We start from the raw sequence: 23,890 nt of genomic DNA on the forward strand, positions 1-23,890 counted from the left end.
GTTATCAGAGGAGATTCCTGCTACTGAGGCTCACTGAATCTCTGTCTTCTCTGAAAATTCAAGTAGGCAGGTATTCTTATCCTGCAAGATGACTTTCTAGAACATTCCCTTCACCAAACCTAGTGTAGAGACAGGAGTCTGATAAATCATACTGATGTTACATAAGGATACAGGACAGTGAGAGCAGGGAAGAGCGGCCAGGGGAGGTGAGTTCATTCTAGAAGAGGTAACCCTTGTCTGATGAGAATTCTCTATGAAGCAGAAGTAGTTATTACTTGTGTTTTGGACTTTAATTGGCCTTTTCTGAGGGATTTCCTTACATGAAATTGGCTGCTTTAGAGAACAGCTTTGTACAATGTTCTATTCGCATCTTTTAACTTCACTGAGTCCCTCATGTTTGCTGGTAGCTCTGAATGTTGCACAAGTTTTCTGTGCCATCTGAGAAAAATAAGCATTAGCATTAAACAGAATAATAAAAATCCCTCTTAGGTGCATTTTTTAGAATCCTACACCTTCAAAAGAATGCAAGGCTGGTGTTTGCACATAGACTTTTCCTTGATTACATTTTAGTTTATTGTTATTAGTTTACAGTTTCACAGGTGTGTCATGAATACTGACAGCTCTCACCTCCACCATCCCTACCATCCTGCCCACCCTACCTCTTCCCCACAGAGCTCCCTCTCATGTTCCTGCCTGTTTATAAGGGGGTGGAGCCTGTTGGAGTCGGTTGGGCTGAGCTGTTGGCACACAACTAAGAGCAGTGATGCCCCTTTCCCAGAATCTACCAATAGTAAATACTGGTGAGGTGAAAGCTAAGGCCCTGACTGACTGCTAACAGGGTAGGTGTAGAGTGGGCCCTGTGCAGGGAACTATGGTTGACAGTTGTTTTGGTTCTGGGGACTAATACTTTGTAACCATTCACTATCTGTTGGCTCCTATAAATGCCCCACTTGCTCTTTTGGAATGTTCCCAGAGTTTTAAACAGGGTGGTATAAGTAACTTACCTAGGGTTGTGTCCACATCTGCAGCTTGGGTAGCTATAAGTCTCTGCATTCATTACTGTTACTCACAAGGAGAGATGTTTGATGTTATTTTTACCAGACTGGGATATTACTTATGGAAGAACTCAAATCTAGATTCTGGGCTTTGGAAAAAAAATTTTTTTTATAAGATTCCTAATCAATTGGAATACGATTATATAATTCATGGAAATAAAAACTGCCTCAGGTAACTGAAGCAATACAAGCTGTCCTCTTGGCCGAAGTTCAGCAGCACATGAAGAGTCTGAGAAACACACCAGGGAGTAGTCAACCAGATCCAGTGACGGAGCACAGCATCTGTGAGAAGATGCGCATCTCCACCAAGACTGAGCAGGCTGAAGAATTAGAGCTACAGTATGTGGGGAAGTCTTCACCTCTGAAAAGTAAGTTGAGCAGCTTACCTGCTTCCTCTCAGCGGAGCTCTCATAGTACTCAGAACGCGTTGGAGAGTTCGAGTTTTACAGTGTAGCATTTCCTTATGAGTGCCACTCACTCCATTTCTCACCTATTCTATTACCAGTTTGTGTCATTACCTAGCTGCTAAAGAAAACCTGGATTCTGTTGTCGTCATAGATATACTATAGAACACCTTGAGAATCTACGTTCTAATCTCTACTGCCCTCATAAATATCTGGGCTCAACAGTGTGTTTCTGTAACCCAAAAGAAAATGCAGGGCTCCATCATGGTTATCTCATTTCTCATTAGAAAGGAAATCACTGGGTTTCTTGAATGATCTGTACAAGGTAGATATGGGAAGGACCAGGCATCCAGGGACGTGGAAATTAAGTAAGGTGTGTTTGAATGCTATCATGTTGCAACTAACTTGTTTTGCAGCATCTTCTTATGTTTCATGGTGTGTATTTCATCTGAGGTCTTAATATTTGCACATCTGTGCTTCAAATGAGGGTTTTTATCTGAGTTTGCATTTTCACACTAAGTACATTCTGATTTTTAAAAAATTGCTTAAGTAAGCCATTGTATATCAAATACATTTCAGAGTAGGATACTTTTGCTAACATTTATTTATTCTTATTTTATGTGTATGAAGATTTTGTCTGTGTGTATGTCTGTGCATTGTGTACATTCAGTGCCTGAAAAGGAAGAGGCCAGTGGACACATTGGAACTGGAGTTAGGAAAGTCTATGAGCTGCTGTGTGGGTGCTGGATACCAAACTTGGGTCCTCTGCAGGAATAGCCAGTACTTCTTTTAACTGTTAAGCTACTTCTCCAGCCCAGGACTCATTGTTTTAAAAACAGGAAAAAACAGGAAAGGTTTCTATTATCAAATGTATTTTGGAAGTTCTCTCTCTCTCTCTCTCTCTCTCTCTCTCTCTCTCTCTCTCTCTGTCTCTCTCTCTCTCTCTCTCTCTCTCTCTCTCTCTCTCTCTCTCTCTCTCTGTGTGTGTGTGTGTGTGTGTGTGTGTGTGTGTGTGCATGCACAGATGTTTAAAGGCCAGAGGATGATCTCAGGTGTCATTCCTGATACCTGTGGAATTACATTGTCTTGCCTTCTGAGACAGTTCCTCTCACTAGATCCAGCTGTTCACTAGGATCACAAATGCCATCCCGATATATCTGATTTTCTTTTCAGGAACTTCAGGAAGAATTCTCTGTCTTTATATATGTATTCTTTTCAAGTCTCATCATGTCCATAACCTGCCCTCCTTATCCCCAGCCTTCCAGAAGAACAGTGGCAATAATAATGTCCACCATACTAGTTCAGTTTAGTGTGTTGGGAATTCTTTGTATACTCTAAACCATTTAATGAAAATCTATTCAGACAGATACATTTTCATGCCATTATGCTGTGGAGAAAACCAAGCCAAACCAACCAACCAAATTAAGAAACAAACCTTCTGTGATGTGTGATGAGAAGCATCCAGAACTCCCCGCTCACCCCATAGTCATAACCAGCATCATACCAGATGAGGAAGAAAAGATGGTCACCCTTACCACTTTCCTTCTTTATGGTCTAGGAAGACCATATTTTACCAAGAGATATCAAGCAGAAGAAACAAGTAAGACTTGCAAACATGAGAGAAAGTGAAGTTAACTCTGTTTGCAAAAAGACTCTACCAAGACTACTGTGAATGAACCCAGTACAGTTTCAGGATGCAAGATAAACACAAAGATCATAGGTCCTCTATACAACAGTAACAAATTTGCTGCATAGGAAACAATGAATGCAACCCAATTAGTGAGCACCAAGGTATGATTACTGCTAATTAGTTCATTAGAGTAATATGTTGGTTCCCAGTAAATGGCACTGATTCTTGGAAGATGTGGTACCTATAGAAGAGAGAGCTTCTCTGAGTCATTGATGGTAAGCATTACTCTTAGTCCAACCTTACACTTTGCACCTATTCTCTGCTTCATTATTTTTTAACATCATAAACTTATAATCATAAAACAGAAGAAGACGAGGAGTAAGATGAAGACAATGATGACAACAAAGGAAAAGAAGAAGAAGTAGAAGAAGAAGAAGAAGAAGAAGAAGAAGAAGAAGAAGAAGAAGAAGAAGAGGAGGAGGAGGAGGAGGAGGAGGAGGAGGAGGAGGAGGAGGAGGAGGAGGAGGAGGAGGAGGAGGAGCCTCTAGACCAAATCCATCAACATGTATTAACAACTAATCTCCACAAAGCTTTGAGTGTACTATCATTAGCCATTGAATGAGCAATACACTTGATTCTAAAGGTCTTACTTTGGAATATAAATTTATGCTTATGTAGATTTTCGGGGTTAAAAATCTAAGGAATTTTCCTGAAAATCTAACTGGTAAATGTTAAACATAGAGAACTTTCAGCATGAATGTGTTAGTTGAGAGGGCTCAGCAATAGGTTAGTAGAAACCTTTATGTGTATGCGCTAAAACAGTCAATAAACCATCTCATTTAAATGTCAAGCTATTCATGCATAAGATGAGTAAACAGCTATTTTTCATCTAGTGTACATTATACACTATACCATTCTCTAAGACACTAGAGGTAGTTTGGGCTTAATGTAATCCCTGTCTTCATTTTAGTTCCGTATAAAACTGAGACATGTCATCCTTTAGCCTTTGTACCTATGAGCTCTGCAGAATCCTCTGTTGTTTCTGGCTTCTGTGAATTGTCTTAATGATTCTACTGCTCCTTGAAAGACAGAGAGTCTCTTCTTTTTTGGTCTAAAAGTTGTTCCATTTCCCACAGAGGTTGAGACTGGTGGTTTTGTACCTTGTAAATGAAAGTCTAGCTCTCTCCTCCAGCCGAGCAAGATGCCCAAAGGAAAGAAGGCCAAGGGGAAGAAGGTGGCCCCGCCCCCGCCGTCGTCAAGAAACAGGAGGCCAAAAAGGTGGTCAATCCATTGTTCGAGAAAAGGCCCAAGAACTTCGGCATTGGGCAGGACATCCAGCCCAAAAGAGATCTAACACGCTTCGTTAAGTGGCCCCGATACATCAGGCTGCAGCGGCAAAGAGCCATCCTCTATAAGCGGCTCAAAGTACCTCCTGCCATTAACCAGTTCACCCAGGCCCTGGACAGGCAAACAGCTACTCAGCTGCTTAAGCTTGCCCACAAGTACAGGCCAGAGACAAAGCAAGAGAAGAAGCAAAGGCTACTGGCCCATGGTGAGAAGAAGGCTGCTGGCAAAAGGGACATCCCAACTAAGAGACCACCTGTCCTCCGAGCAGGAGTCAATACGGTCACCACCTGGGTGGAGAACAAGAAGGCTCAGCTGGTGGTGATTGCCCATGATGTAGACCCCATTGAGCTGGTGGTTTTCCTGCCTGCCCTGTGTCGAAAGATGGGGGTGCCTTACTGCATCATCAAGGGAAAGGCCAGGCTGGGGCGCCTGGTCCACAGGAAGACATGCACCACTGTTGCCTTCACACAGGTTAACTCAGAAACAAGGGTGCTCTGGCTAAGCTGGTGGAAGCGATTAGGACCAATTATAATGACAGATATGACGAGATCCGCCGCCACTGGGGAGGCAACGTCCTGAGTCCTAAGTCTGTGGCTCGCATTGCCAAGCTGGAGAAGGCAAAGGCTAAAGAACTCGCCACTAAACTGGGATAAAAATGTACACTTGAGTTTTCTGTACATAAATATAATTACAAAATTATCTTCCAAAATAAAAAAGAAAGTCTCGAAATTTTGTCATCTTTTTAAGTCTGAGTTGTCAGAATCCCAATCTGGCTCTGTCAAGAAACAGAGTTACATATTTCCTTGATAACGGTCTGCAAGCACCATGGCATTGATTATTGTCCACACTCCCATTTAAATGTATTGACAAAGAAAAAGTGATCTAGACTCTCTTGCTGAAATCAATGTGTTTTGTGCTATTGTTTTGTGGAGCTGAGGCTGGCCTCCTGACACAAGTCATTCAGAAGCAGGGACGAGGCCAATCTGTTCTTTTCTCTCAACACCTAAAGCATTCTTTCACCCAACAGTCAGTTGGGAGTATTTATTGAGTAGATGAATAAACAGATGAGCAGTGGGAATTTTTTTCTGAAGATCCAGGCAACTCCTAGTTAGAAAGAAAGAGTAAGATGAAATAATCAGCTGACCTCTGACCTCTGTGTTTCAGCATCCTGGCTTCACTGCACATTGAAGTTTGTTTTCCTAAAGGCACCATCCTAGGGACATGCCCAGTACACAAAACAGATCTGCACATTCAGGTACACGCACCCATGAACACAAAGAGACACACACATATACACACAACATATACCTGAACATACAGAGACACACACACATACACACTACACACATAGAGAAAGATACATACATATAGACATGGACACATACAGAGACACACAGGAACACACACATATGCACATAAAGGGACACACATGGACACACACAAAAGTACACACATAGATACACACACATGGACACACACAGATGCAAATGAACACACAAGGACACATAGAGACATAGACACCCATAAAGGGACAAACATAGACCCACACAAATGGGTACACATAGAAACATACATATATATACACACAAAGGAACACACATAGACATACACAAAGAGACACGCATAGATATAAACACATACATACACAGACATACACACAGACACACATGGACTCACTGAGACATACACACACAGGGATACATGTGGAAATGCACATACACACATAGGGACACGCATAGAGACACTCACAGAGAAATACAGGAACACACAAACAGACACACACAGGAGTCTAGCTGATCACTCTCTAAGCAGTTCCTCACATGTTTATCTGCCACTATCTGTCTTATATGCATTTTTCAAAGATCTGTAGTTTGATAGAACATGGGCTCCAGCCTGGCCTGACTCTCCTCTCATTCCTCATCAAGGAATTAATGCCACAATGTGGGTTCCTCAGTCTTCATTCCAATCCTGTGTTACTGTTTTCCAGGAACTTCTGACTTATTCTGTTCTCTTGTCACTAGTTACCCTTGTGAAATAGAACCTTCATAGCCTGAGAGAGCTGGGTCACCTTATGCTGGTCTCCTTATGTAGGTAAGGGTAACCTTGAACTGGCTGTTTCTCTGGATTTATTTTTATCTAAATTTATAACTATATATGTATATATATATAAGCAAATTTATATTTATATATTTTATAAAATATGTATTTGTTTTATAATGTGTATGTCATGTGTGTGAGGTGCCTATAAAGGCTGGAAGAGGGTGTGGGTCTCTTGGAGCTGAAATCACAGATGGTTATATACCCTCTGATGTTGGTACTGGAAACTTAGGTTCTCTCCAAGACTGGCAAATGATCTTAACCACCAAACCTTCTCCACAGCTCCACCCCACCCTTTTGTTAGGTTGGCTTTTCCTATGACATTTAAGTCAATGAATGCAATTCCCTTAGATAATACTAGTAGAGATTCTGACCTCAGAAAATAATCTTGGTGTAATTAAAGATAAAGTTCCTTGAGCCAAAATCAGGCATTAGGTTTTATGTACACTCTGTAGGCAGCACAACGTGGAGTACAGAGTGATTTCTAGGGAGTGGTCATCTACAAGGGAAGTGACTCTTCCATGGTCCCTATGCCATGGAAACCCTGCTCCTATAAGAAAGTGTCCCATGAAAAAAATTTAGACTTCAAACTCAATCTTCAGTTCTACATTTTAAATGTGTGATGATGTACTCACTCATTTTAACCTTGGAATGATCTGGAGAGGTTCAGAAGGCCTTATACACATTTGTAAAATGTTCAGTGTTAGACACAGATTTTTAACTGGGCTACTTGCACAGTGCTGAATGAAGCCCCTTCTAAAATGCTATGAAGCACCTGCCTCTCAAGTTGCTCACTTATCCGGCTTTATGCTAGCAGCAGACAACCTCCCGTACAGGAAAAGCAATCCATACGTTGTTGTTGCACATGTGAACTGGTGGCTGATGAGTGGCAGTAGCAGGCATGGAGCTGTGAAGTCTGCTTGGAGAACAAAGAAATGTAAAATGACAAGTTACTTGTCTGAAACTCAGGAGAGAATGGAAGTGGCCATTGCAGGGTGACTGTTATATTCTAACATGTAAGTTCAGGGTCATTTATTCAAATTGGCCTACTTAGTTCAAGATAAATTTACCTACACAGAAGAAAAAAATAATCTTGATGGTATCTGAAAGCAAACTGAAAGCAAAAATAGATAATACATAAAAGCCTGCTGAGAATAAGGTGCAATATGAAGCTTGCTGGCTTGAAGAGATTTGATATATATATATATATATATATATATATATATATATATATATATATATATATTCAATTATGCTCTGCTAATCATAACCCTTTGTTTCTGTGCAGTGCTCTCCCTTAGAAAAAATCTTTTTAGTAGTGTGAGTAGTAGTCACTCTGTATCTGTCCTTCCCCAGTAATACCCAACTAATTCAGGGAACCCCCTTCTGTCAGCTCCCTCCTCCACACCCAACCATTGACTTCCCAACCTGATGTAGTTGTCTCCACCCATAAAGAAGGGGTCTCTCTTCCCATCCACTTGCTCTTATCCCAATATCCTCAGACCTTACACACAAGGTCACTATGGGAACCATGTTGCCTAATTGGAAGATAGTAAGTCAACCTGTAGTAGTGGCACACGCCTTTAATCCCATCACTCAGGAGGCAGAGGCAGGTGCATCTCTTTGAGTTTGAGGATAGCTTGGTCTCCATGGTGAGTTCCAGTACAGCCACGCAAAAAGAAAGGAAAAAAGAAAAGAAAAGGAAAGGAAAGAAAAGAAAAGACAGAAAGTTCCCACACTATTAAGTTCAGTCTCCAAAGGATTATAAAATAAAATCCTTCAACAGAATTGAGCATTATTATATAATACAGAGTACACAAATGGTATCTTAAGTTTAAAGCCTTGATGTCACATTTCCCAATCTGTGACGTGAAAGTAAAAATTGGAGGGAAATAATGAACACAAAGAGATCATCTACACATAGGGTCATATTATATACTCACGATGGGGTGAGAGTCATGACTCCAAAATGGTGCTTAGGATAGCCCATTTTTTCATACAGCATCTAATAGTCACCAATATTTAAAATATATTTAAATTACCTACATAACTGCATAATTCTCCTTGATGTATTCAAGGTATATCACTTGATATATTAATGCCAGAATAGGGAATAACCAGGCTGATAATCCAACTGATAGACCCATTCATATATCTTTTGAAACTATCACCTCTTTGACTGTATGTTAGACCCTCTCCATCCCAAGCTGTGAAGTAACCTTTATGGAAGAACAGAATGTAGCTTCTGAAAAGCAGATATCCAAGAACACACAAGGATAGTATGGTATGAGACATTAAAGTTCTCATCTCTGTGGGGGCATAGAAAACCAGTGATTGTCAGAACATGAGTTTTAAGGGCTTAAGTAGAGATAATTGTGTTATTTGTAAAACCATGTTGTACTCAACATGAAACTGTACACTCATTAAACCCTTTATCCAGAAGGAAGCCATCCCACAATGAGGTAGTTGATACCCTGTTGTTTACAACTCCAGTTGTCAACTTCAGGATCAGTCCTTAAACAAGATCAAAGTCACACTCCTTGGGACAGTGGATAAACAGGGCATCAATACCAGCCTGTGCAGACTGCAAGCCTCCATTAATGTCTATCTTTGCCATAGAGTTTCCCTGAGGCCAGTGGATATCTTGTTAGTTCTGTATGGTGAAGAGAGTTTCTGTTGCTAAGGTCCATGTGTGCTCTTCTTCTCTGAGAAATGCTACTCTCCAGTCTACCTTTGTTCCTCTAACTCCGCTTCTGGAAAGACCCAGCAGATACCAGTGGGGAAATCATTGGGAATGTTGCAAGCACAGTGACAGAGGCAGGCCACCAAGGCCTGGTCAGGATGGGGCTTTAAAGTGTGGCTACAGCAGAGTGGAGAACCAGGACCTGGTTGGCAAAGCATCATCTAGGGAGAACTCAGACATTTCCAAAACTAAGAAACAGGAAACAGAGAAACTCAATTCTAGTATTTGTCAAATTATCCATCTGTATGTTGGACACCTTCCTTGTAAAGTTATACTTGTTTATAAATTTCATGTCTATATTAGTTTATCATTTTTTCTATCTTTGTAAACCCTGCTTGTGTTCCAGTTTAATTCTATTGCTGTGATAAAACATTTTGGCCAAAACAACTTGGAGAAGAAAGGGTTTATTTGGCTTATACTTCCAGGTCATTTTCCATCACTGAGAGGTACCAGGGAAGAAGGAACTCAAGGCAGGAAGATAGAAGCAGGCAGGCTCCATGGAAGAACACCACTTAACAACTTTCTCACGAGCTCATGCTTAGCTATCTTTTTTATATATCTCAGGACTACCTGCCTAGGTATTGTGCTGCCCACAGTGGGCTGGGACCCTCTAGCATCATTTAATAGTCAAGACAATCCCTCACACTCATGTCCACAGGGCAATCTGATCTGGGCTTCTCCATGGAGATATTACTCTCAGATGACTCTTGACTGTGTCAAGTTGAAAGCTAAAGCTAAATAGGACAGTTAGAGGCAATATTAGTGCTTCATATTCCATACAATATATGTGTGTGTATATATATATATTCTTCATATCACATAAAAGAAGGAAATTTTACCTCCTTACTTTTAGACCAAACAATTACCAAAGCTCTTTGTGGCTATCAGAGCTCAGATCTCATTGAAAACACTGTCTGTGTATTGCTATGGTTCTTGACACAAGTCTCTCCTATTTGGAGACTATTTCAAGTCACTTTTCTAAAGTTTTTCTTATCTTCTGTCCAGTGATCTGATATCTCATCTCTCCTAGCTTCATTTGAGATGTTTATACTTTAGAGACCCCATCAGTGTCCTGTTCCTAGCTTTTAAACCTGGACTTAGGTGTAGAAGTTGGGCCTGATTCTTCCTCTCAGCTCCATGCTTCCAGAATAACACTCAGACTCACAATATATTTACAAATGTCTTGGCCATATAGTTAGACTCTTCTCTGACTATAATCATAACTTACCCCATTTGTTTTAATCTACATTCTGCCACATGGCTGGTTACCTGTGTTCAGGTACCATCATGTATCCGTCACCTCATATCTTCTTGGGTGGATCTTCCCAAGCAGATATTCCCATGCCTGGCTCTATCCCAGAATCTTTTCTGCCTCCCAGATATCCCACCTCCTATTTCCTACCTAACCCATAGGCCATAGACTTTCTAATTGACAGATAATCCATCCATACAATAAACAAGATATTCTCTCTACATTTATGTAGATATTATTCACCATTTTTAAAAAAAAATCCTGAATTAAAGCTGAAGTCCGTAAGATTCAAATTATTAAGTGTTTGCCATTTGAAAATTATATTGAAGTATGCAGTTTCATATTTTTATGTTGATATCTATAAATAGTCTCCATGGTTAAGTTCTCTGATCTCTAGCTTGATGCCATGCAATCAGTTGCAGAGATATTTTGCCACCAGCTTTCCTTATGCCATTGATCTGTGCATTCTTCAATCTGCTGAGGTTGGATGGTCTCATTTGTTTATTTTTTAACCTGATACCCTTGCAGCATACAACTCTTTCAGACATTCATGGAAAAATACCTGTAATGCAGTACAGACTTGCTCAATCACCTGCCTCAGTGGCATGCCTTACATCTGAGGTGTTCATTCTACTGGAATAGAGTGCAACCAACCCATGGCTTTCCTTTTCTGAGGAAAATGTTTAATGTTGGCAGCTGCACTGGATTGGGGTGAGTTAGACTTTCCTCAGGGATCTCAGTTTCAAGGTTTCCAAGAAGTGAAGTCAATTCAAAATATTCCAAAGAAATAACAAATCCAGAACTGCAAAGTACCTATTTACCATTATTTCCAGGTGATTTATGGTCAAATGGTTACCAAGCTTCTCCTGGTTTTGCCAAACATTTCACTTTTTTAAAACCTTTAGGGGAATGTTAAAGTGTGTGTGTGTGTGTGTGTGTGTGTGTGTGTGTGTGTGTGTGTATGTATGCATTTCATTTTAATTACCAAGTGAAGTGACTCTCTGCCTTTTTTATTCAGTAGACAATTTAGGGCATGTTTGCCTTCTTGCTAGCTTTCCTGTGTTGACCTGACTTCTTAGGACATGGAAGGAAACATGTCATGCTCCTGTTTGACAAGCTCGGAGTTGTGCTTTTTGTTTATTTGTTTTGTTTTAAGTATATCTACATCACAGGGCAAGATGGAAAGGATGGAGGTTTTTGTTTTGTTTTGCTTTGTTTTGCTTTGCTTCTACAAACGACTAAGTCTACTCACTGTGTGAAAAATGAACTTCTTTCTGAATTAACTCGAGTCTCTCCCAAGGAAAATATTCCTAGTTCTCCATTTCCAATGGATCTTTGAAGTGAAAACAAGCATTTAGAACAGTGAGTTATACTTCTTTTGCTGACAGTGGCAACCCATTTCTAATATGTGTTCATGTTTATAAAAGCTTAGTTTATATATTAGTCAAAATTATAGCTTGATAAATGCAATGTTTTCATAAATTGAAGATAATCATTATATTGGCCCCCACAGTAAATTTGTTTTAAATATTAGTTTATTATATGTGTCGGCTTATATTACAAATATTTCCAGTAAGCCAACACAAATCATTTTTATATTTAGCATTTAAAATGTATCTTAACTTCACCGTTAAATCATCTTTTAAATATTCAATTAAAGTGAGGTTTGATCCTTTTATTTTACTTTATATTTTTAATTTGTGGTCAGGTATTCGGGAAGCAAGCTAGTAAGATGTTCTTGGTGCACAATTTGCTTCATTCCTTGTTCTGTGTATTTTGTCAGAGAATGCCTTAATGTAACAGAAATCAGATTTGGTGTGTATTTTTACACCAAATCAAATTGTGCAGGCGCCACCCTCAGCTTTCTCCAAAACATGATAAAGGATTAGATTCCACCATGGTTTAGCTTAAGAAAGCCACGTGGCTCTGGAAGAAGCTTGGGCTGGGAGAGCTGGGGTGTTTACTGGAATCCACACCCCACAGCAACCAGTGCAGAACTGGACTTAGTAAGTTTACTGACCTGAGTTCTGACCCCTCCTAGAATGCTACGGTTTGTGGCTTTTCTGGTTATTCTGCAGGCATAAATCACAAATATAAAAGATGTTGAAAAGATGTAAGAATAGAACACAGGGCTGACTGATTGTGAAAAGCACTTAGATGCACTCGTACAATGGCCTGGGAGGGAGAGGCATCAGGAGCTGTCCTCTTTATTACAGTTGGCAGGCTTCCCTTCCCTGCATTCAGTTACAGCCTCACTTCCTCCTTCCCAGGCCTCCCTTTTCCAAGTTCACAAACCATAATTATAAATTACAACATTTCTCATCTATTATTTTTAAGGTGTACCATTAATATACGTTAATACCTTTGCTCAAATCCAGAAATTAAAAAAAAAAAAGATGTTCAGTAAAACTTCATAGGGTTTTTATATTGCAAAGTGCCACAATAGATCATGAGTTCTCACTTTACAGCTAATTCCTGGAGCTAAGAGCTGTTTGCTGTCCTCACAGACATGGCTGTTTAAATATCAGAGGACAGGTAAGGAGATGGCTCGATGGAAAGGACTGTTTGCTGCCCTACTAGAGGACCTGGGTTCACTTTCCAACACCCACATGAGAAGGCTCACAACCACCTGTAACTTGTCCCAAGGGATCCAATACTCTCTGGCTGCTGTATGCACATGGTACATATAACTCAATGGAAGCACATACTTAAAAAAAATAAATGATGGCCATATATTAAGCAAAACTACCATTCCTTCACTGTGAGGGAAACTAGGTTGTTTCCACTGTCATCAGAGGTTCATTATTTGAGATTATTTTTGTGTTTTCTATATAGCTGTAACTTGAGATTTTGCAAAATAGTAAATAAATAGGTACCTATTTATAGATAGAGCTTTCATTTTACCTATGAAAACCACAAGCATTTCTAAATATTTCTACCAGTGACTAATACCCTGGAGTTATTTCTAATAATCTAAGTTGCAATTTTGAAACTGCCTTCCATCTCTGAACCACCTGTAAAACTGAAACAACAAATGCAGAAGACTACGTCTTATTTGGTGAGCTTATAGTTGGATATTTTTAATAGTTTGTATTTTGTGACATTAGCTTTAGGATGGGGCACATGTCAGTGGAGCGTGTGGTGTGAAATGAGGCAGGGATGACAGTCATGTCAGCTTTGCCCTCAACATTGAATTTATCCTTTCCATTGAACCATGGTTTCAGGTAGTTCAGAGGTCCCATGACCACCTTGAACTTCTAGTCCTTTGTCTCTACCTCCTAAGCCCAAACTCTGGGATTATAGGCTCCATCCAACATGTCTGGTTTATGCTGCTAGGGGTCAAACCCAAGGCTTTGTGATGCTGTGCAAGCTCTCTACCTTTTGACTCTCAAATTCATTTTGATGCATAGTTCTGGATACATTGTTGGAAAAAGTTCTGACTTATTTTGGTAAGCCGAGGCACATTTCATCAAAAGCATTTCATTGGAGAATTTTGCATGAGCAAAGTTGCTTTGGACTAATATTTGTCACACACACACACACACACACACACACACACACACACAAACACACACACCCCTACCCCTCTGCTATCAGTGGTGCATCTTAAAAAAGTAAAAACCTTAATCTAGCATCTATAGGAGAACAATTCTTTGATAGTACAAATCAATGTTTATTATTTAAGTATATTAATAATTAGTATAAATTTTACATTTTTAAAAATGAAATTACTTAACAATAGACATAGTAAAATTAAAAAAAATAATTTAATTCAGACACACACACACACAAAATCTCTATAAAAGCTGCTGAGAATAAATGCAAGGGTCTACACTTTTCTCCTGCACAAGTCTGAGCTCCTGGGACAGAAATGGCATTGTAAGAAATGTTTGTCAAGTACCCCCGTGTCTTATGTCCCCATTTTAGTTGTACATGAAAACAGAAGGGAGTGGGAGCTGCCTTGATTGGTAAGGTGCTGGCCAGGCAAGCTTGAGAACCTGATTCCTGGAAGCCATATGAAAATAAGCCAGGCGTGTGGCATGGGCTTGTTACTGTAGGCAACAATAAGCAGGTCCCTGCAGCTCCCTGGCCAGCCACACTAATTTAATAAGTGACCCCAGGCCAAGAAACAAAACCAGAAGCAAGGTGGACCACATGTAAGGAATGACACACGTTTATCCTTTGGTTTCCATGTTCAAGTACACACATGTATATGTGCACACACCAAAAAAAAAAAAAAAAAAAAAAAAAAAAAAAAAAAAAAAAAAAAAAAAAAAAAAACCCTCACAGTGTGATGTGAATAACCATGTCCCTTTGGATGAGCCCTTGAATGCTTCAGTGCTCCTTGGCATGCTGTGGATCTGTACACTGTGTTAGTGCCCAGCTTGTGCCAAGCAAGCTGTCGGCTCACAGGGAGGGCAGTTCCAGGAAGTCGCTGGGGCCTTTTTCCAATAACGCTCTCTGGCATGCAGACCGTGCATGGCTCTTTTGCAAATGGCTATTGCAGTGAGATCATGATGAGATTTCCTAGAATCACATACAATTTTTTTCACTAAGACTTCCTACTTCTAAACTTTCTATAAAAATGTAGATTTCCTTCTACCTCCTTCCTGCCACACAAGCATAATAAGTCAGTGCAAGACATCAAAGAACTTAAGTCACCTGGGAAAAAAAGCTTCAAAAATCATAACTTAGGTGTTGTATTATTATATTTATTCATTGGTAGTATATGCACTGTTCGTCAGGGCACTTGTGTGAGGACAGCTATGAGAGTCTGTTACCTCCTTCTACCGTGTGACCAAACTCAGTTTGCCAGATTCGGCAGCAAGTGCTTTTACCACTGAGCCATCTTGCTGCTACATTACCTTAGATGTGTATCTGTTTGTTTGTTTGTTTGTTTGTTTGTTTTAGCTTTTGGGCTTTAGCTATATTGGGTCTTAGGGTAATTGTTCAGACATTTTATAAACACGGGAGCACTTAACAGTTAATTATCTCCATAAAGTCTCAGTTGTCAGCTGTCACTTTCAGTTCATGGTCGAATGTGGTAGAGGGCTCTGTAGCCTGAGCAGCTACCCTAGGTGATACCAAGCAACACAGGCTGGCCTTGAGCCTTGAGCCGACACGAGGGCTGAAAGTCCCTCAGGTTTAGATAAAGCTCATAAGGGAGGTGTGTTCCTGTGTTCTTCCTCCTCTGGCTTCCATCTTACTCCAGGAAGGCTAGCATTACATCCTGGCCTGCCTACAGTTGAGTCACTGGTCTTCCTTCACTAAAGAGACCACCTCTCATCAAATCTGTCCTCATTATCTCTCTTATGTCAGCTCTTCTGGGGTGCAGTGTCTTTTAACAAGTAAACACCAAGACCACCTGCTTGTCTACTCAAAGGGCCAGAGATCAGGAAACACAACTTGCCTACAAAGCAGCAGTGGGCTGGAAGCAGCATCCATCACCTTGTTCAGCAGCCCCAAGTGTCTCTCAAGGACCCCATAGGTACAGCTAGCCAGGTGTGCTTGCAGGAAAGTTCAGGTGTGTGAAATTTGGTGTTTGTGACTTATTCAAAGTTCTCTTGGTCTAGATGCAACCAATAAATGTTAGTTGTTACGATGAATCCTATCGAGTTGGCATAGTGGTGCACACCTTTAATACTAACATTTTGGAGGGAGAGGTCAGCCTGGTCTATAAAGTGAATTTCAAGACAGCCAGGGCCACATAATAAAGCCTATATCAAAAAAAAAAAAAAGAAAGGAAGAAGGGAAGGAAGGGAGGGAGGGAGGAAGGGAGGGAGGGAGGAAAGAAGGAAGGAAGGAAGGAAGGAAGGAAGGAAGGAAGGAAGGAAGGAAGGAAGGAAGGACAAGGAAAGGAAATGGAGGGGATGGGAGAACAGAAAAAAGAAAAGGAAAAGAAAAAGAAGAAAAGAAAAACAATGAACCCTGCACCTGGGGATTTAGGTGACATGGGAATGAAGAGATGGAAACTATTCAGTTTATTCTAAATTTTGAGTTTTGTGTCATAGGCAACTTCACCTTTATCTTTGGATGAAACACATTTTGTTAAACCGGAATACATGGATCCTTAACAAGCATCTTTTGGTACCCCTCTAGTCTCATCTCACCCTCTACCCCTCACCTTCAAGTCTACAACTCATCCTAGAGAGACATTGTTTCTGTCTGCATGCTGCCAGCCACTGGTTAATGTATTTCTTAATGTGTTTCTTTAAAAGTTCTGGGTGCGTTCCATGAGCCAAGCACTGCACAAGGTTCCCGCGTGTACAGCAGAGACAGATACAGCACCACTGGCTCTACACCCAATGCTTAATCACCTCCCTTCTTTCTAGTGTCCTTGTGTCCTAGGCATCTTCTGGGAAGTTTCTTGTTTTCCCCAGTATAGATCAAGTGACCTGCCCTGTATCTTACCTCTGGCTACCCCATGTTGCATTTACCTGGTGCTTTGTCTCTCTGGAGAAGATCCCATATCTAACTTCATACAATTATTATATACAGTGTTTTCATCAGGTTTAGCTCCTAGAAGATACTCAACAAATGAGCAGACAAATGCCAGGAGATTCTAGAACTGCAATATGCATTTTAAATGATGAACAGTCTATTTCTTAAGCAAAACTTCTCATGCCCTGTTAGAACAGTGGTTCTCAACCTTGCTAATGCTGCAACCTTTTAATATTGACCCACAACAACAAAATTAGTTTTTCTTTTCTTTCTTTCTCTTTTTATTGGATATTATATTTACATTTCAGATTTTATTCCCTTATCCCATTCCCCCCTCTACCCAGGAACCTCCTATCCCATCCCCCTTCCTCCTGCTTCTATGAGGATGTACCCCCTACCTATCCCCTCACTCCCACCTCCCCACCCTCGAATTCCCCCCACTCAGTGTTCATCCATCATGGGACCAAGAATCTCCTCTCCCACCTATGCCTGACAAGGCCATCCTCCCCTTCATGTACAGATGGAGTCATGGGTCCCTCCCTATGTGCTCCCAGGCTGGTGGTTTAGACCCTGGGGAGCTCTGGTTGGTTGGTATTGTTGCTCTCCTCATGGGGCAACAAACCCTTTCAGCTCCTTCAGTCTTCTCTCTAACTCCTTTATTAGGAAACCCTTAATCAGATCACACAAAATTATTTTTATTGCTTCTTCATAACTATAATTTTGCTACTGTTAAGAATCATAGTGTAAGTATCTGTTTTCTGATGGTCTTAGGTGACCACTGAAAAAGGATCATTTGACCTCAAGAGGCTGTGACCCACAGGTTGAGAACTTGTGTGTCAGAAGCAATGCATGAGGTATTTGGATTGAATGTGGTACCGTATATCTGTAACCTCATCATTTGGGAGGCTGAGGCAAGAAGATGATGAGATGGAGCCTCGTCAGGATGATAGCACAGATGATATGAAAATCTTTAATATGAATAGAATTTTTTCATTAACAAATGTAGTAACAGAAAAACAATACACATAGAAAATATTGAAACAATTCAGGGATTACATGAGGTACCTATATGAAATAGTTTTTAAGTTATTATACAAAGAAATGGATTTCAGTGTGGCATTTTCATATATATAGTAAGAAATGTAAACCCTCACTTTAAAATAGAGCACTGGAGACTCTGAGTAGAGAAAGCTAGACAGTTAATTGTGTGACCCAACAAAGCCAGGCATCAGCTCCCAACGGCCGTTGCACTGATTGAGAAGGGGGGCCTTTACACCCCTAACAAAGCTCCTTCTTCCCTTTCCTTGTGACTGGGTGACCAGGAGGGTTCAGTCTTCCATGCCATCTGGTTCTGTTTCCCTCAGTTCCTTATGTTTGTCTGTTTCTTAGCATAGGACCTTGTGTAGGCAAGTATGGCTGATAATACTTTTCTGCCGTAAACTTTTAGTTATTAACAGCCACGTTTGCCTGCAGATGTGACAAAGGCATGTGCCTGATAAATTCTTAAATAAACAATGTAAAATGAAGAGGTAAAGCCACACAAGGGTAGCTATCCAGCACAGTTTTAAGTGAGAGTCTAGTACTTTCTGCTTAATCTATATTTAGACCTAAGTTGGCCAGAGGCACTTTTGAATATTGGCCCCTTTTTTTTCTTATATATACATTGTTCTTATTTGACAGAATGTAGTTTTAAGTGTGGCCTGGTAACTATGGAAACAACTAAGTTGTTTTTCTGTAAGCCGACCTATATGGAGATTCTGTAAATAAAGGATCATTTCTGTAAATCTATCAGGAGTTCCCATGTAAAACAGTGTTAAGTTACACAGACAAATGCCCCTCCAACTGATACAAAATGTGCTCGTGAGCAGGGCACTTTTAATCTCAGCCTTCTGTAGGGCCAAAGGACATGGCAGCGAGTCAGAGCTCTGAAGCTGGCTCTTTGATTGACTGAGATAATGCAGTCCCAGACATTATTTTTTGATGGGCCAAGAGTACGGAGATAGAATTTGGAATCGGGTAGGTAAATGGAAAGTTAACATGCCCATTTAGGCTTTTTCTCTCAAATATCAAATATCTTAAATGAGCTTTGGAGAGGTGCTGGACCACATTCAATTTGCAATCAGCTTCCTTTAATAAGATTTTGTGGAGCAGGAATTCTTCCTTGCTGATTAAAATGAAAGTCATAAATTTATGAGTCATGCCGATCACATTCCTTGCATAAGAAAGGACAGCATACCCACAGGCAGCCCAGAACTGCTAAGTAGAGGCTCAGTGTTTTGGAAGGAATATAAATTTTTTTTTTTGCAAGGTCAGATGCGCAGTTGTGATGCCTATGGACCAGTAGTTGTAAACATGTGGGTTGTGACCCCTTTGAGGGTTGGATGACCCTTTCACTGGTATACATATCAGATGTCCTGCATATCAGATATTTACATTATGATTCACAACAGCAGAACAATTACAGTTATAAAGTAGTGATGAATATAATGTTATGGTTGTGGGTCACCACACATTGGGAACTGTATTAAAGAGTCTCAGCATTAGGAAGGTTCAGAACCTCTTCTATCAACTCTTAAGTCTGGGGCATAGGGAAAGGGAGGATGGGGTGGGGATGCTAATACAAAGGCTTGCCCTACCCTCAAGTAGATAGAGTCTGCTTAATTTACATAGTACTTTCCAGAAAACAACAAACAAAGCCCATCTGTTAACAGTTTGTTTCACTGTCAACAGCTCCTCAGCTGATCTCCTTGCTGGCATCCCAAGGGATCTGGGAGACATGCAACAGCTGAGACGCCACTTAAGGATGGTTATCATGAAAGATGAAGGGATGTGTCCACCAGCTGGCCTGTCTTCCTACTTTGCAGTCCAGCACTTTTAAAACGATCTAGATGAGGATTTGATATCTGATAGACGAAAGCACAAAACTGTGAAATGCTACTTCAGGTGCATAATTCAAGTTCAGTCTCTGAGGGGCATGGGTGGAGCCAGCTTTTAGTTAGGGTTGGGGCAAATCTCTAAATAGTTTTATACGCCACACTTCAGGTTCTAGGAAATTTGGGGAAAGAAAATTTAAGCATTTTAAAGATCTAACCTACTGGAAGGATAAAAGCTGTTCTCTCAGCAGCTCCTAAAACACCTTCCACCAATGTTACATGAATGTCTGCAACCCTTTGAGGTGGTGGGGTGAGTGAAGTGATCACACAACATTAGTGTCAGTGATCAACTCTCTGTACTGTGTGCATCTGGACATCTGTTAATACACATAGGTCAACATGTATTCAATTATGGACATCTATACTCAAGTTCAAATCATTTTCCCATTCTCTAGTTTCAGACACATGCCTCAATGCTGAGAGCTTGAAATTCTCATCATTGAATTCTGTCACAGATGTGACCTGTGGCATGTGAACTAGGAACCAGTTTATTCATGTTATATCAAAACAAAGCAAGTTCAACCCATCTCCCATAATACATGATTAGCCTACATTAAAAAAACAAACCAACAAATACACAGGGAGCTGAAGTGATGGCTCAGGGGTTAAGAGTGATTACTGCTCTTGCAGAGGACCTGAATTCAACTCCCAGCACCCACTCATATCTGGTGGTTCACAACCAATTGCAATATTCCATATTCAGGGGAATCTAATGCCCTCTTCTGGCTACAGCAGATACTGCACTCATGTGCACATACACATACAGAAACACACATATACATAATAATAATGTGATACATACATTGTGTATAATGATGTAATTTATAAAGAATAAGATTTTCCTTTTAGATACAAACATTCTAAAACTTAGAAGATTTTTCTTAGCATAGATATAAAATTATCTTATGGGCTATATCTGAGACTCTAAACTTCCAGGTACAGATGTTTATATTAGTGATTGAAATTTTATTTTCAGAAGAATAATGATTTTATTTCTGTGACAGAGCATGTAACGAATAGTATTGATTATAGTGTAATACACAAAATGTCAGCACCTAGATTTAAAGCGTCTCCTTGGTACATTGCAGGAACTAGTTAGAAATCATTTCTCATGAGCATCAAAGATTAGTCTACATTTACACATGAAATGCACACTCACTTGGCAATTTTCAGACACAGTTAGTAGTGACTCTCCTGCTGGGTTTGGAACACCTCATATGTTAGTTCTCAGGAGAAAACAGATCCACTCCCAAATTCTCTACTTTGATTTTTAAAATGTATATACATCAGAACATGTGTATCATAGCATAAAGTATGTGTACTATATTATGTTTAATTTTTAGAAAACTATGTAAATATATTCTAGGACAATTTCTGCTGTCATATCCCCTCTTTCAATATGCTAGTTGTCTGATCTGATTGAAAATTATTGTCAAGATGCTATGTCCCCTCCTGTCTCCCAAACATACTTTCTTATGTATAATCACAGTGAAATGGTCTGAGGTTTATGGAATTTGTTATATAAATCTGGAATATTGCGTCACATTAGGAATTATATAATGGAAAGTATTATTTCATGAAAAAAGTGAATATTACAATGTTCCTTTAAGGAAAAGCAAATAAAATCAAATGCATTAAGAATAATTGAATCAGAAAATGTAAAAGTAAATTGGAGAGAGGTCTCAGTGGATAAAGCACCTGTCCTGAAATTAGGAGGACCTGAGTTCACATCCCAAGACATCATGTAAAAGCCAGGCAAAGCTGACAGCTGCCTATAGTCCCAGCACTAGAGAGGTGGAGACAGGGGATTCCCCTTGGGAAACTGGCTAGGTAGACTAGGTAGAGTTTGGGAACTCCACGGAGATGCCTTCCATCAGTAAATAAATGTAGAACAGTTGAAGAAGTCACCTAGAGACACTCTTATGTCTCCATGTACACAGATATGCACGCCCACATGTGCAAAATGATACATACACAAGAATACACACCAGGCACATGAAAAAACAAAGAAATGACTGAATAGTTGAATAAATAAAATGACATTATGAGAAACAAAGAAAATGCAAAATGATGCTAAGCCCTTGTGTTTTCTCTCTTCTGAGATATAGGTTACACAGCTCCAGGTCTTCTGAGACTGGGCACTGCCTAACTCTGAAGAATAGAGAAACGGCAAATAGGAGAATTTCACCCTCTGTGTCATCCATTCTGAAGATGATGCATGTTAATGTTACACAGCCTAGAAATAAATTTCTGTTGAATGTCTGTGAGTCTAAGTAAAAAGACAGTTATCAGCCACCAAAGGAAGCAGTCACTGTCCAGCCTGACCTTATGCACGCATGCGAAGCCCCACTTTATCCGACTCTCATTTTTGTGGAAAGCTACTCACTGAAACTTTGTTTGGATTTTTAATTGTCACTTTAAAAGCCTTCTAAATTATTATATTCAGATACAAAACTAGAATACATAGTGATTTTCTTATTTAGATTATGTATTTTTTACTTTTAATTATGTGTGCAGTAGGAGTGCAAGTGCACTCCAGGCTGGAAGACAGTGTCTGACCTCTTGCAGCTGGAGTCTCAGGGAGTTGTTTGCTGTCTGATGTGGGTGCTGAGAACCAAACTTGGAGCCTGTGCTAGAGCATTCACGTACAGTAGCCATATTTCTATCCCCAACACAATTTTTAATCACTTTACAAAAGCCAGATCTTCATTAGCCAAGAATGACAAGTTCACTAATTTTTCTTAAAAATAATAAATGCAGAATATAATTTCCTGTAATGAAATCTTGATTTAGAATGCCTAAAACCACACTTATTTTATACTTTTCATCTATAATAACTTGGGTTGTGTTCAGAATTATGAGCAAAGGATCTTAAAACAAAAACCTGACAAAACTCAGAAGCACTGGATTTAAAACATTTCCAAAAAACCTTAGAAGTAACAGATTAAAAAAAATCTCCAAATATAAAATTTGGTTTAATAATTGCACCTACTTCTTAAAATTCAGCAATTATTCTGAGTTAAGTATTAATGGCATATACTAGACTATTACTTTCTAGAATGTATTGATAATATAACTTTTTATATAAATTCTTCTGTACTGACAATTTCAGCATGTTTACATTCAGGACTTGAGATATAGCTCAGTTGATAGCTTGCCTAGGCTGCATAAAGCCCTGGGTTTTAGCCCAGACATGACGGTTCACACCTGTAATCTCAACACTTTGGAAGTGAAAGCAAAAGAATCAGAAATTGAAGGCTATCCTCAGCTACACAACAAATTTGAGGCCAGCCTGGGCTACATGAGACCTCACTTCAAAAAAAAAAAAAAAACAAAAAACAAAAAACAAAAAACAAATGTATTTATATTCTGTGTTGGTAGGATGATAATTTTCAGTTGGGTGTACTTGGAAGTGGGATTAGATTTGCTAATACGTGTGACATTATTGGTCATTTGTAAGACGGATTGGATGAACTACATGAGAGTCTCAGCCTTGTATGTTCAGGTCACACAGGCTTATGATTGTACGGGATTCTATGGAGACTGTTGGCCTGTAAAAAGCAAGTTTTTTTCATTATTCTTTCTGAGGGATCCAAGGAGAGTGGGCCAGCTGGAACTTCTTGGTAGGAATCCATCAACTGATTGACAGCACCTACATATTCTTGCCCCAAATATATTGTATGAACAGCACATTGCAGTCTGGGCTGTCTCAGAAAATCTATACTCATTTCTTGATTCCAAATGTGAAGGTCCCCCTTAAACCCAGCCGACTCCTGGAAGGATTTACAGGAAAAATATAACGAGACTGATTTTCTAACACGTGTTGGACACACAGCTCACATAAACCTCCGTGCACCCTCTTGTAGATTTATCGAGGTGGCACGAGAGGATTCTGCCTGCCGACTGCTCAGTATGGCTCTCCTGTTTCTGAGTTATGTCAGGTACACGGGAATCACTCCCAGCCTCTCTCTGGGGACCAGAGCTGTTG

At 39.9% G+C, this 23,890-nt stretch overlaps 1 protein-coding gene across 1 annotated transcript in view; it reads left to right on the plus strand.

The window, feature by feature from the left end:
• Wdr72 (WD repeat domain 72) overlaps window positions 1-23,890 on the plus strand; it is a 166,970-nt gene that overhangs the window by 97,141 nt on the left and 45,939 nt on the right. The window contains exon 18 of the mRNA XM_076937869.1: window positions 1,228-1,423. Within this exon, the coding sequence (XP_076793984.1) occupies window positions 1,228-1,423 (196 nt within the window). The remainder of the gene's footprint in view (window positions 1-1,227; window positions 1,424-23,890) is intronic.

Source organism: Arvicanthis niloticus, chromosome 7 (assembly GCF_011762505.2).
Source record: "Arvicanthis niloticus isolate mArvNil1 chromosome 7, mArvNil1.pat.X, whole genome shotgun sequence".
Lineage (NCBI taxonomy): Eukaryota > Metazoa > Chordata > Mammalia > Rodentia > Muridae > Arvicanthis > Arvicanthis niloticus.